General features: G+C 53.5%; 6 protein-coding genes across 6 annotated transcripts; 3 read left to right on the forward strand and 3 right to left on the reverse strand.

Annotated features, from left to right (window-relative positions):
- Positions 1 to 8: 8 nt before the first annotated feature.
- GLOTRDRAFT_33321 (alpha/beta-hydrolase) lies at positions 9 to 1,372 on the reverse strand (the record flags this gene model as incomplete). The annotated part of the gene is made up of 7 exons (XM_007863497.1): positions 9 to 104; positions 164 to 242; positions 298 to 404; positions 457 to 519; positions 585 to 831; positions 888 to 999; positions 1,060 to 1,372. The coding sequence occupies 7 exons, from the start codon at positions 1,370 to 1,372 to the stop codon at positions 9 to 11; spliced, it is 1,017 nt and encodes a 338-aa protein (XP_007861688.1).
- A 246-nt stretch (positions 1,373 to 1,618) lies between these two features.
- Positions 1,619 to 3,803, reverse strand: GLOTRDRAFT_71482 (Phosphoribosylaminoimidazole carboxylase). Its single transcript, XM_007864495.1, has 4 exons — positions 3,770 to 3,803; positions 2,890 to 3,660; positions 2,106 to 2,836; positions 1,619 to 2,031 (listed from the first exon to the last, which is right to left on the reverse strand). Exons 1-4 carry the CDS (start codon positions 3,792 to 3,794, stop codon positions 1,834 to 1,836), a joined length of 1,725 nt encoding a protein of 574 aa, XP_007862686.1. The 5' UTR covers positions 3,795 to 3,803; the 3' UTR covers positions 1,619 to 1,833.
- A 1,218-nt stretch (positions 3,804 to 5,021) lies between these two features.
- Positions 5,022 to 7,088, forward strand: GLOTRDRAFT_91277 (uncharacterized protein; the record flags this gene model as incomplete). Its single annotated transcript, XM_007864496.1, has 5 exons — positions 5,022 to 5,500; positions 5,574 to 5,861; positions 5,921 to 6,208; positions 6,257 to 6,613; positions 6,677 to 7,088. 5 exons carry the CDS (start codon positions 5,022 to 5,024, stop codon positions 7,086 to 7,088), a joined length of 1,824 nt encoding a protein of 607 aa, XP_007862687.1.
- Positions 7,089 to 7,941: 853 nt separating this feature from the next.
- GLOTRDRAFT_109851 (uncharacterized protein) lies at positions 7,942 to 8,413 on the forward strand. The gene is made up of 2 exons (XM_007864497.1): positions 7,942 to 8,020; positions 8,086 to 8,413. Exons 1-2 carry the CDS (start codon positions 7,993 to 7,995, stop codon positions 8,370 to 8,372), a joined length of 315 nt encoding a protein of 104 aa, XP_007862688.1. The 5' UTR covers positions 7,942 to 7,992; the 3' UTR covers positions 8,373 to 8,413.
- Positions 8,414 to 11,932: 3,519 nt separating this feature from the next.
- On the forward strand, positions 11,933 to 13,060 carry GLOTRDRAFT_126096 (uncharacterized protein; the record flags this gene model as incomplete). The annotated part of the gene is made up of 5 exons (XM_007864498.1): positions 11,933 to 12,055; positions 12,092 to 12,355; positions 12,410 to 12,420; positions 12,478 to 12,742; positions 12,821 to 13,060. 5 exons carry the CDS (start codon positions 11,933 to 11,935, stop codon positions 13,058 to 13,060), a joined length of 903 nt encoding a protein of 300 aa, XP_007862689.1.
- A 318-nt stretch (positions 13,061 to 13,378) lies between these two features.
- On the reverse strand, positions 13,379 to 16,232 carry GLOTRDRAFT_114367 (DUF654-domain-containing protein). The gene is made up of 10 exons (XM_007864499.1): positions 16,007 to 16,232; positions 15,575 to 15,957; positions 15,433 to 15,522; positions 15,213 to 15,372; positions 14,951 to 15,122; positions 14,786 to 14,890; positions 14,570 to 14,712; positions 14,022 to 14,496; positions 13,628 to 13,960; positions 13,379 to 13,577 (listed from the first exon to the last, which is right to left on the reverse strand). The coding sequence occupies exons 1-10, from the start codon at positions 16,177 to 16,179 to the stop codon at positions 13,449 to 13,451; spliced, it is 2,163 nt and encodes a 720-aa protein (XP_007862690.1). The 5' UTR covers positions 16,180 to 16,232; the 3' UTR covers positions 13,379 to 13,448.
- Positions 16,233 to 16,467: the final 235 nt, after the last annotated feature.

The following is a 16,467-nucleotide window of genomic DNA, read 5'->3' on the forward strand; positions in this document are numbered from 1 at the left end:
GCGGGTGGCTAGAGCCTGGACTGAATATGTCTTGGATCCGGCGGGTATGTGATCAGCGTTTCGAATAGATGTTTGGCTAGTTCTTCTGGGACTTCTTGGGGTACCTGAGGGGCGATCAAGGGTGAATTGAGGCGTCCATACAAGTGAATGAAGAGTTGCGTACGAGATGGCCTGCGCCCAAGATCGTTCGCCGTGAAGCGAAAGTACGTCCGGAACTCAGTGCGTCCTGCACGGCCTTCGGACTATGAGGCAGGGTTCTGTTAGACTCAGATACTAAACCAAGAATTATGCTCATACATGTAATCCGGAAATTCTCCGAGCATCAGATGGATAGGGAGGCGCCTGCACGCTTCGTCTAAGCACTTCACGGGCTTGGTGGATCCGTCCTTGTCTTCGTACATGGCCTAGAGCTTCGGGTTACGTATGGCACAAGCATAGAGCACCCATGCTACATACTATTTCTTCTTCCCGGGTACAGGATAGCGTGTAGCCATCCCTGCAGGGTCTTAGACCATATTCCTAGAATTTCCGAGGCATGTCGATGGTGAGTGGCATGGCATACAAACTGAGATATGATTGCTCACTATGTATAGCTGCACTACCTTTGGGTGCCAGGCGCGACGGCCCCTGCTCGCGGCTCGCTCCCGGCTCCGCTCAAAAGACCGGATGGCAGAGTCGCGGCTTTCCCAGAGGAACTGCCGACGCCGTGCGGACTGCACCAGGCTGCGTCGCAGTTCAGCGAGATGGTCCATGCCGTGCGGACTCAGCATGGGTTCCACCAGGATGACCGAGGAGAACCTGACAGCGGGCTGTTTGCATTGCAAGATCGTCCTTTGGTCCGAAGCAATGAGCCGAGAAGACTATGAGGATCGAGCGGAGGGACTAACATTGCCACACCCCCTAACGAGTGGCCGATGCCGACCAGATTTCGATGTCGGAAGTCGACTGGCCCCGACGTCAGGAACGCGTGGGCTGCACAGGCGTACTTCTCACAGGTAACTGTAGCGGATACCATCAGTGAGCGTCTAGTAGGATGAGATTAACTAGATTCGACATTACACTGGTTTGAGTACTTCGGGTCTTGCAAGAGCGCCTGGTTCAGTACGGCGGCTACTCCGTGGTTCGGACAGTCGATAGCCCAGGCTTCCCTCACTACTACCTTCTTCTGGTTCGCCAAGAGCTCAAAGAGACATTCCAAAGTCGGCTCCCATGTTTCCTTATGGAAGCTCGTGGAATGGAGGAATACGAGAGTCAATGCCCCAGGACTGCCGATGTTTGATTCGAACTGGGGCAACCAGTAACGCTTCGCGGCGATCTTGAAGGGATAGGTCGAAACCGGGGGAGGCTCGTATCTCACCTCTTCGTGCAGCATGAGGGGCAACGTCGGATCTGGAGTGCTGTCATACTCCACCGAAGCTTCGTTATATTATACGAATCCGCTGCTGTGGATAACGGTCGCACGAAGTCGGAGACTCCGTGATTAGACACAGCAATGGAACGACTCTTCCCGCATAATATTCCAACAAAGGCTTAGACCAGTCCGCACAGAGTCGGTAATACCAAGTGACACAGGAAGCCCGACACTGAGGCTGTATATAATATGAGAGCTGTAAGACGACCGAAGGCTTGAAGAAACACAGCCCAAGCAATCCGAGTCCACCGGTGCCGGCATCGTCACTGAGATTTACACTTTAACCGAGGATCTCCGCAGATCTGCTCACGGCTTGGAGAAGATCTCTAATGATCTACTTGATACACTCACTGTTATACTAACACTGCCGGCATTCATATATCGCCATATATGCCCCCGAAATCCCCATGCAAAGGTTATGCTCACCGCTTTACTTCGTACCTTTGCCATCCCACCTCCTCCAACTTTTCGACTTTTCCCATAACCTCCTGCTCGAGACCGGCAAGGTAATCCTCCATGGCCTTCACAAGATGCGGGATACCCGCACTCAGTATCCGCACCGCCAGCAAACCGGCATTCGTGCCGTTATTAATAGCGACAGTGGCAACGGGGATGCCCCTCTGCAAAAGGAAGCGATAAGTGTGGGCGTCGGCGTGGATGGAAACCGACTGATAGACTAGACATGGACACACACCGGCATCTGGACGATACTATGCAGGGAGTCGACGCCATCAAGGGAGCTACCCTTGACAGGGACGCCGATCACGGGTAACGCCGTCATCGCAGCGACCATCCCGGGCAGATGCGCAGCGCCTCCCGCTCCCGCTATAACGACCCGCAGACCGCGCGAGGCCGCGCTTCGTGCGTATCCGACGAGCCTGTCGGGCGTCCGGTGCGCCGAGACGATCGTAAGTTCGTAGGGGATCTTGAAATGATCCAGGATCCTCGCAGCGGGAAGCATCACGGGCAAGTCAGAGTCCGATCCCATTATCACTCCCACAAGAGGGAATGGATGTGAGTGGCTGGGGACGGGCACAGGAGTGTACTTGTCGATTTCGGCCTGCGGCGATAAGAGGGCTTGTAACAGTGGTCGCAGGCGATCCGCGAGCTCAGCGTCGGAGTCAGCAACGAGCGTGATGTGTCCCATCTTGCGTCCTTTGCGGCATTCAGACTTCCCGTAGAGATGCACCGTCGCGCCCGGTGCTAGATTTGCGGCCTCGATGACAGGGGTAAGGTCGGACATATTCGATGAAAGCCCGATCAGATTCAGCATAGCTGCCGACGGGACTTTGAGGGCAGTAGAGCCCAGAGGCAGAGAAAGGATAGCACGCAGGTGATTCTCGTACTGGGATGTCTCGCATGCCTCGATAGTGTAATGCCCAGAATTATGAGGCCTCGGAGCGATTTCGTTGATATAGATAGTGCCTAAGAAAAGATATGAGCTCGCGATCCTCGGAATGGTATTTCGGAGGTCACACCATCATCCATGAGGAACATTTCGACACCGAATATACCAGCACCCTCGAACGTAGCGATTGCCTGTTCTGCCACCGCCTGTGCCCGCGACGCAACAGCGGGATCCCGATTGCGCAATGGCGCAAAGACCAGATGCATGATACTTTCCTTGTGGATTGTTTGCACGACCGGATATGACCGCACTTCCCCGGCCGTGTTGCGGACGACCATGACAGCAATTTCCTGACAGAACGGTACCCACTTCTCGGCATACAAAGGTCGATCTCCAAGGAATTCGATGGCAGCCTGTGCCTGCGAGAGTTCGCGCAGCACAAAGTTACCTCGGCCGTCATAAGCTAGCGTCCTACTTTTGAGCATCAGGGGCAAACCCAGCTTATTCGCGGCTACGTGGATAGACTCGACGTTGGAGTCAACGCGCAGGAACTCCGAGACTGGGCAACCTTTCGCGCGCAGATGCTCCTTTTGCAGGAACTTATCCTGAATGGTGCGGATAGTGGTGGGGCTGGGATGAACAATGACTGACCCGGACTTCTGGACCTCCTCGAGTACGTCTGCATTAACATGCTCGATCTCCACCGTCAGGACGTCCACGCGCGATGCCAACTCCCGGATTTTGTCTGGATCGGCGAAGGATCCGTCTATGTGGGCGAGTTCCGGTCTCCGCGGGGTAATTACCTGCTTCGCGGGTCCATTGTCCCCAACGTCGAGTATGACAACGTTGACATTCAGTAGCGACGCCGAGGCTGCTAGCATGCGGCCGAGCTGGCCCCCGCCTGTACGGATGACAGTCTTAATCCATGTATATCACTGGAAAGGTGACTGGAACTGGTGTTGTATCAGCCCGAGCCAGCGTTAAGCTTGAACAACAGAACCCACTCCTACCTAGAACTCCTACAGTCTTGTCCATCGCCGGGCTTCGTCTACACTCAAGGACGGAGCTGCTGATGTACGGACAAGTCAAAAGAGGGGACTTAGAAAAATTAGAGGTTGGAGTGAAGTGACAGTCACTAAGTGCTCACATGACCAGTTACTCTCGTCACCCTCGTAGCCCGAGTCACCGACGTCGACGGCGACGCGTCAATTATCGAATATCATGTTTGCTGCTCCTTTATGAAAGCCACGCTCTGCACCGCTGACTTGCCATCGAGCCGTTTTTTTTCCGCCATCAACTTCAGACTATTTTTCCAGTCAGGTTTGCTCGAGCTTGAAGGTACTCTGAACCAACAAACGCAGGATGCGCCTCCCGTGCGGAAACTCAATCCTTCACTGGCATTTTCGAACCGGTTAATTCTGTCAAAGACTACAATTGCGCATTACTAGACATAGTTCCGCTACCATTAACTTGCAGACTATCTACTAGAGGGAGGAGTAGGCGGAAACTGGTCAATCCCTGAGCGCTTGTGGTGTCTTCTCAAGTGTCTCTAACAGGTGCAAGGGAGATTCCACACCGGTACAAAGGTCTCGATCTTGTTAAAAATGTTGACTGACATTGCTTCCGATGCCTGTATTCATGGGACCACTGGAGCTGTCTAGGTGGATAGCGCGTTCATAGTAGCACACTGGCGCGTGGCTCCCTTCCACAAACTAGCCCTGGGGTAATCTTATGAATATTCAGCGATGCTACAGGGTCTCCATTTATTTTTTTCACAGCACTCGTTCTAGGTGCTGTCAACTACTTGACCCCCCGTTACTACCGGTACCACGAGGGAGCTCTCGGACGAAGACGTGAGGCACCTCGCTGCCTCTTCATGTCTTCCCCGTACACTTCCTTTAAGAGGTTAGCAGGACCTCACCCGCTATGGATAGCGTCCGCTGGCGGCCGGTCTCGCTCCTCTCGGGACTCAAAGATCCATTCATTGCGATATCACGAGGATCGAGTGTCATGAATCGCAGCAGCTTGAATTTGTTGCGGCTGTGCGACTGGTGTGAACGTTATACCTATGTGAGGCCTAACTCTTCGTCCCCGATACAACCTAGCGGCAGCGCTAGGTATGATGCCAAGGTTCGTTTCGTACACGCGGCAGCCGGATGCCTGTCGTCCCTGTGGTTTTCGTACAAAAGGGATCGCTGGACTTCCGGAGCGCAATATATTGCCGCTAAGTACGATTCACGCTCCCTTACTTGCTACGTTCTCATGCCTTCTTTCAATTCCAGCACAGATATCATCGAACTCCGCGGCACCCGCGTCAACTGGCTCCACCGAGGTGGACGGATTTGCATTGACGGCGCACAGTACGAATATTACGACAGCTCGGACGACGAATCCGTAGTCAACCGACCGGGTGTTGGACGGACTGTGGATAACTTCATTTCCCGCATATCGGCGCCACTGGAGATGTTCCTCGGAAACGTCTGCGAGCGTATGGCAGCACGTCATCTTAGAGGAGCCAACGCCGCTTTTGCTCGTATCATCCTCCGTGCCGAGTCGGGGGATCCTTCCAAAAAGGTTCGCAAGCCCCTGGATCTTCCGCACTGGCTACAGGCTTTGCGCTCGGGGAAAATAGATCCAACCAAGTTTTGGTACCATCTTGAGACTGCTGAAAACACGGAAGAACATCGGGAAGTGTACTGCGCAATTACCACCGATGTAAAGAAATTGATTAAGTATGCTATGTGAGTATGTAGTCTCTCCATTACCATCACGTCTCTTACCTTCTCCACCCTCTTTGTCTAGCGACCGACGCAGGTCTTCTACCAGCCGTCTAACAGCAATTTATTATCTTATTCTTCTCCTCGTGATGTTGCCTCGCACTGCCGCGTCACTGGTGAAGGGTCTGAATGTCAGAGATGCGATGGTCCGATTGGCAGAAGAGGCGTGCCGCAACGGTAGCTCCCCCTCGATCGCCGCCACTCTCCGGCCCATCCAGGAGACTGCATCGGATCTCGAAAGATATACCGTATCTACCACCGGGGATTTACCCACATTCACGGATTTTTCGCAATCGGACGTCGTGCATATGTTACACGGGCATGCGTAGGTTCAACTGCCCTTTCCACAACACACTGTGTCTCGCCATACTTACGCCTACATAGGAGGGGCGTTTGCGGCTCCGCCTTCTGGTATCTGCTCACCAGCTCGGGGTCATTCTCGAAGCTCCCGAAGCATCAGATTCGGGACGGCTTGGCGGCACTGACTGAAGACTGGACAAGGCGAGTCGTGTACTGGCTGAAGGCAGCGCAGGTGAATAGTCTTGACGTCACGATATACTCACTCGTGCTCCACAACAGTCGGCGCAGCCGCGCGCCGATGGTGACATACACCGAGCGGATCCTTCTGTGGCTCCCGGTATTTCGCGTCCTCTGCGATGAGGACTCTGAAGGGTATTTGGTTTGTATGCTTCCTTTGACTGACTGATAACAGAATTACAGGCTGCTGAAGTTCCCGCCTTTATTGGAGTTGACGCAGAGCATTATCCAGTCGTACACGCGCATCCTCTCGGCCCCGCTGTGTGGGCGAAATCCAGACCATCTTGAACCTCTCACCGCGGAACAACGAAGGAGCATCGAAAGGGTCTATAAGAGACTTTCGCACTCGAATTCGGTTTCGGAAAGGGTGTACAGATTCCATTGGACTTGCCGTAGCATCCTGGATGCGCTCGAGGGGACGCTTTCTCCCTTCTTCCAATGGTGGGCCACCTACGCAGTGGGGGTTCGGGGGGCTAGCACTACCTCACCGACCCCCCTACAGAAGCGGGCGTGTGATGATCTTCTACGATTGTTAACGAGGTATATGTGATACCATGAATTGGTCAATCAATTCAATACTGATGGATAGTGTTGTCATCCTAGCAACGAGTGCTCGAAGGTGGATGCGACCCAAGGAGCGATTCTGCATCCTTTCTTTACCGCCCAAGTGGCTAAAACACTGGGAGAGATCCTGCGGGACTCAGAATTAACATGTCGCTCGACGTGCTTGCCCGTCTACGCATCCATACTCCCGGTGTGGTCGTCTTTCTCGGTCGAGGATCGTTCACTTTATGACTCCCATCCTTCAACCACAACTACGAGGGAACGGTCTGGTGCCGAATCGGGAGTACACCCTGCGTCTGCGTCCTCAGGAAACGGTCTCCACTCGATTGAGACACCGGAATATCATTTCACCCAGAGGCTGCTGGAGCATTGGGATAATCATCTCAAAGCTTACTTGCGCAAACACCCTACGATATCTCTCCCAGTATTCAAGGTTTCTCTTGTAGCCTGAAGCTGTAGCTGCAGACAAGACTGATCTATAGAAAGCCAAATTAAATACTCGTACTTCGTAACTCGAATCCCAATGCAGACGGCCTTTGCCTTGATGTTTCTGCGAGTGCAAGGTGTCTTCCCTACGACATTGGTCCCTGTTCTCACGCCCTTGCGTGCAATGATTTCTGCAAGCCACAGTGTGGAAATAGTTTCCGAGATTGTATCACTGATCATCGGTGGCTTCATGTGGCTGTACTAAACACGTGTTCCTCACATAGTGTTGCAGTCATGTGGCATCATTCGAACCTCCTGCGCCACATCTTGCCACTCACCGGCCTCACCATTCTCACCACCAGTAACCCGGTATGACTTTGTCGTCATCGCGGGCAGACTACCGTGTCCTGGAGAGCAGGACAGACACCAAGAATTTCAGGGTACGGATCAAGACAACGCACCCGCCCGAGCCGACAGAGGAGGCGTTTGACCTGGACGACGCGAAGACTTCGCGTCCGCATACCCGGTCTGAACACATTGTTTCTTATCCCCTAAAGTTTGAGGAGAACAAGGACTTCGACGACGACGACGAAGAAGATAACGAGCAGTTTCGGAGTCATCTGCGCGAGTTCGCGCCCTCGTACCGTCACTTGAACCACGCAAGGCTCAGCAGTGATGTTTACCCTATCGCACTCTACATAGATGAGTACAATGAGGTCAGGTTCTTTGATATTGTTGGCGAGATTGCGTCCGGCGAGGTCGTATCGCAGCTCCCGAAGAACGGCGATGACATCCGGAAAGAATTCAAGTCTACGTGGAACACGGAGATGCAGGACAAAGGAAGGATTAAGACAGCCGACGTTATATACCGGCTGCCGTACCACCGGCTCCTTGTCCCCCTCACCCAATTCGTATCTACATGGGACTGCATGAAGGCGTTGTATGATTCCATAGAGGGTAAGCTGCCTCCCTTCTCACCCAGCTCGCTGATTATAGAATGTTCCCTATCTCTTTTCTGCTAGCGCACGAAGTCCTTGCTAATTCAGGCGAAGTGCACGGAAACATCGATCTCAACACTATCCTGACGGACGAGCACCGCCCCGGAGACGCGCCCCGCTCGCAGAGAGGCTACCTATTCGACTACGAACATCCGCGGAGGTACGCGGTGTCTCTTCCAGGCTTGGAAGATGTGAATTGGAGAGCGATGGTGAGCAGCCTGCCGGCTATGCGGAACTACATGCCGGCGTTAGTGGAGCAGATAAGGGGCATGCAGTTCCAGGAAGAGAGCAACGATGCAGGGAAAACGTGATAGTGTGTATTTGCTGATGCAACAATATTGATATTGTCAAGGTATGTATAACATATATAAGTATGGTTGCACGGGCCTGAATGCGATACAGTCGCAAGCTTTCAGATCTATAAATTACCTTGGGTCGCAAGGTATGCCGTTTACCTGTAACTACTTGCAGAAGTGGGCCATTGCAAGCATGGCATGATACGAGTCCTGAGTCCCTTGTAAAGGAAGCATGAGACAGAAACTTCACACTAATAATCCTGTTATACCCCCAATTGGTGTTGCACGACGCGTCCGTGTCACGTGACCGTGTACTGTCTCAGTCGCCGCGTCTATGCTAACATCAAGGGTGGTAAGCTGGAGCCACGTCCTGGGTTCCGCTTTGGCCAGAGGACCCGGCCGGCTGACACAAAGTCCACGTAGCCCTATAGCCCATGGCCCATAGCCCATTTGTCATCGGGCTACATAGACTTCGTAACTTCTTAGCCCTGTCTGGGGTAGGACAGCAAGCCGGCTTGCTGGCCCCCTCGGGGCCTCTCGGGCGCTCGCAAGCGAGCCCTTTGATCGTCACAGAACATGGAGCGAGAGCGGTGAATGTGGCGGGTATATATACTGATGCTCATTCCGACGCGCTGCACGTCGTTCGACCCCCTCGCGCATGTAGGTACAGTGTTAATATGTTATATAGTACCTATAAAATACGTATAGTACTGGTCAATGAAAACATTTAACAATGAAACCGCAATCAGTAGCTCACGCCCACTTCAAAGTTAACAAGTTGTGTAGTACTAATAGTGTTGCCGCTGTCACGTATGTGCACGTTGAATCCAGAAAACTTCAGACGGTTGTAGACCCGTTAGAGTGCGCGATTAATACTCTGCTAAGCGCGAGATCTGTATGCCACATACGCGACAAGCTGCAGATTCCAGATTCCATCCTGTATCGTTTATCGAGTCCATTATCCTTCAATACATAAATAGATCTTGCAGTACAGTCAATTTGTATGGGTAAAAATAGTCTACAGCGCCCTACGTCGTCTATGAGGGCGTCGAATGCACCTCGCGCAACAGTATATATACACTGCGGGACCCTTCGGCCTTGTCACATAGCTCCGGGCCATAGACGTAACGGACTCCCATAGCCCGTCCACTTTTGTCTTCATAGCCCCGTGGCCCGGGGCTACGGACTCGTAGCCTCATAGCCCTATAGCCCTCCGAGGGCCATGGACCAGGGCTATAGGGCTAGGCTATAGGGCTACGTGGACTTTCTGTCAGTCGGCCGTGCGTTCTCGCTTTGGCCGGCCCAAGGACGACGCTCTGTACCCCATCCCGATTGCGCTTCTCCAGCCTGAATTTGCACGCTTCCAGGAGGACCTCCGTTCTGCGGCCCTCGACCCGTCCCTGTCGCCGCTCGCCTGGCGCTGGGTTTGGGAGCTCTCACCCTTGTTTGACAAAGAGAGCAATCGGGAGGGGTTATTCCACGAACTCCTCGCCCCGCTGTTCGGTGAAGGGGTTGTTATTCAGAAGAAGGCCGTGAGCTCATACATGACGGACGGCGGTGTTCTGCACGCCGGTCTCCTGAGCCTCCCGACAATGCCTGTACTCATCGAGGTTAAGAATGAGACTACCGAAGGAAGCTCTGATGGCGTGTTTGAACTGCTGCTTTGCTTTAAAGAAGGGGTTCGCCTTGTTCTAAGAGAGGATGCTTACAAAGAGGCAAGGCGCACGAGGTTGCCATCCATATTAATACTGCACAATGGTACGTTTTGTGACATTGTAGCTATACTGAGATGTTTCATGACTTTGTAGGGCCTAATATCCAAATTTACGGTGCCGTGTGGCTGGCGGAGGGGTACATCGAAGTACTCTCAGCCTCCATCCCTCTCTACTTCAGTCTGCACAACATGTGGGCGATGGAGGATCTTTTGAGATTTATGACCGCCCTTCGACGTCTCTATCAATCCCTTGCCCTGATTTACAGGAATCCTCTCGATCACAGCGTTGATCCAGACCAAGTCGAGTTCCCATATCCTCGGTATTATCCGGCAGGTATCCACCACGACGAGGGCCTGGACTCGAAGGGCCGAGTATCCTTTTCCTACATCAAGCGTATCAGTTCCATCCGATTGGTCTTCTCCGCTCGGACTGAACACGGGGAAGATATTATTGTCAAGTTCGGAGACGGATCCTACGGGGTCGAAGGCCACCAGGCTGCCGCTCGTGCCGACCTTGCTCCCACTCTTCTCAGTCACTCGCGACTGCCTGGCAGGATGTGGATGGTCGTGATGAGTCTCTTGCCTGAGGGTTTCAAATCATGCAGTTCCTATGCGCAGCTCCCTGGTCCTTGCAAAATGGTCATCACAAAGGCTGTCACACAGTTCCATGAATTGGGGTATGTGCACGGAGACCTGCGCGATGCGAACATGTTCATGCGCGACGGCGGAGAGGCTGGCGAGTGGAAGTGCGCACTCATTGATTTCGACTGGGCCGGCCGGCCTGGGGAGGCGACGTACCTGCCAGGCGTGTTCAATAATGATGCTGTTTGGAGACCGCACAAGTATATGGATGGTAAGTTGATTACTGCCGATGACGATCTCCAGACCATCACGGAATTCTTTGACCGTCGTTGACTGAGCTGGAGCATCGATACGTTCCTGTTGTAGGCCTTGTGTACCTGTCTATACAAGTCCCCTTATGCATGTTGTGTGAGATGCGGACGACCATTATGAAAGTCCCTGAATCCTGGACAAGCGGAAATCGAGAGAGGATTGCAGATACCTGACATGTCGGATGTTTTGGAGAATGTGCGGTCGACGCCGTCTTGGCTTTTAGGTATGGTTATATGTACAGCACCTTCATGAAAAGTCGAACTGGGGAAACAAGAGTTCTCAGGCCGAAATCGCTGGTCAAGGATAGACGACGGAGATGGGCCACATACGTACATATGGGTATATAGTTCTGGGTGATGAGGTGAGGCTCAGAGGCCTGTAAATGCCTTTGAGTCGAGGGGAGATAGGTTATATCCACTCACGACCGCCTCTGTGTATAACATTTCTACGACCTTGAGCGACGAAGTTCGTACCAGAGAGAGGATAAGGTCCGGATCGACATTGTGATGCTTCTTTCGAAACTTACGGCACCTCGCATCTTCGAACGTTCGTAATATATAGTAACTGCCTCGTGCCCGACGTGTTGCAGGCACCACGGCCGGCTCATCATGCACATTCATGTGTTCCTGCAGGACTATCAGTATTAGTATCGCGACTGGATTCCGCGCATCCATTCAGACCAGACTGCAGGCGAACCTCACCCATGCTATACAACCCTCCTCCCAGGTCTCAGTGTAAAACTGCACACGTCACAAGTCGAGATGCAAACCCGGGTTTCTTGCCGTCCCAACGGGTTCAGGGACAGGAAGTGGTGCGCACAGCCAGGGAATTGGATTCCGTCAAGGTAAGTACCACCTCCACAATATACGTATTGCATGTTGCAGAAAGTGAATGTTCAGCTCGAGTCAGAGCTTCATTCGCTCGTAGGGCAGCTAAATCAAGAAAAGGTCAGGGCTTGTTCCATGCCATGGATTTACTCGCCGTTCTCATCGTACTGGCATGCAGACCACGAATATCGACATTCAAACCCAGGTATCAGATCGAGAAGCAAGGATACGTACTCAAGAGGTGGGACTTTGAACGTATGGACGTATGCATGTGACCTCATGGATTCACGACTTGACAGACATCGAATGCCTACCTGCAAGAGAAGTCCACAGCGCTCAGCTTGGCGCTCAAGCGGACCGAAGATGTGATACTGCGTAAAGACAAGGAACTGGAATCAGCCAAGCGCGCCGAGTTCAACCTCTACGGGGGATACACATCCGAGTTCCACCATGTCCCCTCTAAGTCTGCGACAGGACGTATCAATACCCGTCCGGCTGGGGCGAGAATCTCGGCGTTCTGTCAAGATGAGAGTCCGCGGAAGTATCTGAGAAGATTGGCGATGGTAAGCTCCTTTCTTATAGCTATTGCGATCGAAGAGTAACACGCACATTTCCAGATGCGGGGATCGTAAGCACGTCCTGTTCGTAGAGGGTAAAAGCCTCCGCTGACTCTTTCCTTCACCAGAACCGCGCCGCGCCTACTGATAACCTCCACAAACCTTGTCTTCCCAGACCCGCCGTCCCTCACACGCGCGACCCTCTTCCTCGCAACGCAACGTCGGCGGTCCCAGCGGTGGTGTCCCAACGACGCCTGGACGAAGGTGCAAGAAGGTACGAGACATGAGGTAATAACGGAGAGAGACGGGGAATGGTTTTACCTCGGGACATACGTCGCCGCGGAGGAGCCTAGGATGGTCGACCCCAGGGCGTTCGTCTCCATGGCTGACGAGGTACGCACATCCATCGATCTATCTCCTGCATACAGATTTTCAGGCCGCTGATAGGTGAGATCGGCGATATATCGTCAGACGCTCGCGGAGCCAGACGGGGCACCATTAAGCGGCATCGCGGGTATGTACGGAAGAGGCCTGCTTCGTGCTCTGAGGATAGACCTGGAGTACGCGGGATACAATGAGGAGTTGGCTAGAGAACTCGCAAGGGCCGTGAGCAAACGTCGATGCCCTCATAAGAGGAAGGGGAGGAAAAGGGGTTCGAGGCAGCTGGACGGGGCCGAGGGTGACGACACCTGGGGTTATGCGGAGGCCTGACAAGATAAAGTCGACGAGACCCGCTGGGCGGCTCAACGATATAGAAGTGGATTACAGCGGACTGAGTATTTATCTGCTATACCGTGTTGACGTGTATCAATAGGGTCACTTAAGTAATATAATTGTATGCTTACCTTAGAACAGTGATGGGGTGTGAAGGTACGCTGGTGCTAATACCCGTCCGAAACCTATGCAAAGAACACAATCCAGCATATAGCTTCGATGGAGGTGTAATGGAGTAGTGCAAGAGTGAGAATGGACGCATCAATAGGGGACCGGTGAGCCGCAAGCAGGAGCCAGACACATCACCGAAAGGTCATTTGTTCATCGCACTACAAGTCATATCTCCGCGTTATACATCAGTTCTATTCTTCTCCCGGAATTCGGTCTAATCAACATCGCCACCTGGTAGAGTGTGTCGTTCATCCTCGTCACTCGATTCTCCCTCTTCCTCCTGCGCAGCTGCGCCTCCCCAGAATCGACTCATGATATTCCTGATGAGACGGACGGGCATGGGCTGCGACATGATTAGGTACCCGTGCTGCATTGTATGCATTGGCGACTTACCGCCACATCGACCTCCTCATCTCCCTCTTCATCGTCATCGTCATCGTCATCGTCATCCCCTTCTTCCCGTTGCGCGACTTCTTGCTCTCCTCCACCGCCGCGATTATGTGGCTCTCCTTCCTCTGCTTCGTCCAAGAACCTCAGATCCATTTCCCCTGGCATTCCGCCCGGCATCCCCCCATCCCCTTCCGCAAACCCATCCCCGTCCATCTGCGCAACTTGTGCTAGCAGCTCCTCGACTGCGTCCTCGCCCATCTGTCCCGCTACTTGCGCGAGCTGCACAAGACCCCCAGGGAACTGCTGCGCCAATCGCGGATTCGCATCGAACACAGCCTATTCCCCTTTCTAATCAGCGTTCATTTCCAAAATCAAGTGAAAAGCGGGGTAGGCGTACCTGGAGGTACCGCCGGACCCTGGGATCAGGCACGAGCCTCTCCACAAGTCGCTCCCTTGCGCGCCGCGACATGCCCTCAAACCCGAACGCATCCCCCACGCCCTCAAAGAAAGTCTCATCATATTCGCTCACCCTGGTCAACGGCGGCACCGGATCGCACGCGAGCCCGCCACCCCTGTTCACCTCTGCGGGCATGAACGCAAACAGCGTGCGATAGGCCGTGCCTGCAGAGGAAGAAGATTCCAGAACAACGAGGTGCCGGTAGACAGAGTACGCTAACGTGGGCTTGCTAAAGAGCGCGGTGAACCGGCCGAGATGAACGTTGGAGAGGGCGGATTGTGGGAGGTAGGAGAGCAAGGAAGAGGCGGTTGATGAGAGCCAGGAGCCGTATGCGGATTCTTGTTTCCATAATGCGCCAGCGCGCTGGGCGTACAGGTGGGCAAGGAGGTGCGCGACGTCTTCTGATTGAGTTCCGCTGATTTGGTCAGGAGACAGTTATCAGAGACGGAATGAGATCAACGGCCTACGAAATTCAGTCGACCGCCTACCTAGCACCAGTATGCACCCTAAACGCTCGATGTGCCCTGACTTCACCCGGCAGAGATATATCACCTTTATCCGCAAGCACTGGGACGACCGATGGGAACGCGAGGATCGCTTCCTTCAAAGCGGCATCGCTTCGCTCGTGTGTCTGTCAAGGGACAAAGGACGGGCACCATAAACATCAGTACGTATGTCATAAGCGCGGGAAGAGGAGGGCTTACAATGCTCTTTTCACTGTTCTCTTGCATCCTCAGTGCCAATGCCCGCGAATACATCCACCCGGGCAACACGCTAGGATCCATCCGTCCGTCTCTCCCCTTCCCACTCTTCTCAACGGTGCTGTCAGCATCTTTCTTGAAGGCGGCTACGTAAAAGAGTGTCTTTACCTTTGAATTGAAGTAATCATATACGTCCAGCAGCCACGCAGAGGAGCCCGACTTGACTGCGAGCGTATCCAGGTGCAGAAGGGCGCCATGCGGATCTGTCCAGGGGTCGAGCGAGTAGAGGAGCTTTGCGAATTCGAGGGCGGTGCGGGGACACCCGCGACGCTGGAGGTCGCTATATCATTGTTATTTAGTCGTAACAAATATAGGATCAGAAGCTAACGCCTCGACAACGAAAAACCAAAAATTGAACGAAAGGACTTACGTGATGACCCTGGCTACCGCGAGGAAGAACGGTCGGTTCTCGACACGATCGAAGTCGAGCCTACAGCTTCCGGTCGTGAAGTTGAACGAGCCAACACCGGAGAAAGCACGTTCATATGCAAACAGTGCGCGCTCCGTGAAATCTGTGGCCTGGGCATGCTCTACAAACGAATCATCGGTGAGGCGAAAGCCAACAGTAGGAGGTAAATGACCCGACTTACCATCGCGATAGCGGTAAGCTTCAGCCAGCTGTAGAAGTGTGTCGGCATGATAGGGTAGTTTGCTCAAAATCCTCCAGAATCCCTCCGGATCTGCTCCTTATGAGCAAGCGCGCATACAGCCACTTGAAGGCGAGAAACGCACCTCCTGACATGACAGTCCCTACGAATCCCTTCGTGACGCTCTTGTACCGCCTGTCATATTCGACCGTCCACCACCTCCCCTCATCTGCCTCCCCGTCTGACCACCCAAATCGCTGTCTCTTTCCCTCCACCTCCTCGACCACTAGGGAGCGGAGTGAGAGCCCTTCACGGAGTTTTGCTGGCCACCATCCATCTTTGGGTTTGACGAGGACACTGCGCACTCTGGCTGAGAATTTGGAGGAAGGAGGTATGACTTTCGAGCCGAAGAGCTTGCGCAGCTCGGATTGCGGATCAAGGTGTGCAGGGTTAACGGCGAGGAGGGAAGAAAGGGAAGGTCTGGAGGTGGATGCGGCCGATGTGCTGACGGTTTGAAGGTCCGGATATCTGCGGTGGCGGTTGGGAGGGTGTACTAAGGAATGATGGTCCGACGCACTTCACGGATAGCTCTGCTAGTACTTTATCCAGCTCATCCACATCTTTCTCCTTTGCTCTCGCCTTCTTTGCTGCCTTGCGGTCTTTCTTCGAAGGTACAGGGGCGGGGCTGGCTGGTGGCGGCGTAGCCTCAACCGATGGTGTAGCCTGAGGAGATTGTTCAGCGGCAGGCATCGGTTTCACTCCACTCTTCTTTTTCTTCTTCTTGTTACTCTGCCTCGATATGACTGTCAAGGCCAGTACGCAAGCGATATACCGGCTTGTAATGCACCTTCTTGGATTTAGGGCGCGTTGCCCCTTCGTCCTCTTCACCGTCCGAACCGTTATCATCACCTTCATTGGGTTGCAAAAGCTTTCCACACAATTTATTTATCGTCCCTAAGGCGATTTGGAGACAACTTGACTCACAGCAGCGAACCGCAGAGCCTGCGCCTTGGCCTTCACGTCCACCTGTGCATCAAC

This window comes from Gloeophyllum trabeum (assembly GCF_000344685.1).
Source record: "Gloeophyllum trabeum ATCC 11539 unplaced genomic scaffold GLOTRscaffold_00002, whole genome shotgun sequence".
NCBI classification, from domain to species: Eukaryota; Fungi; Basidiomycota; class Agaricomycetes; order Gloeophyllales; family Gloeophyllaceae; genus Gloeophyllum; species Gloeophyllum trabeum.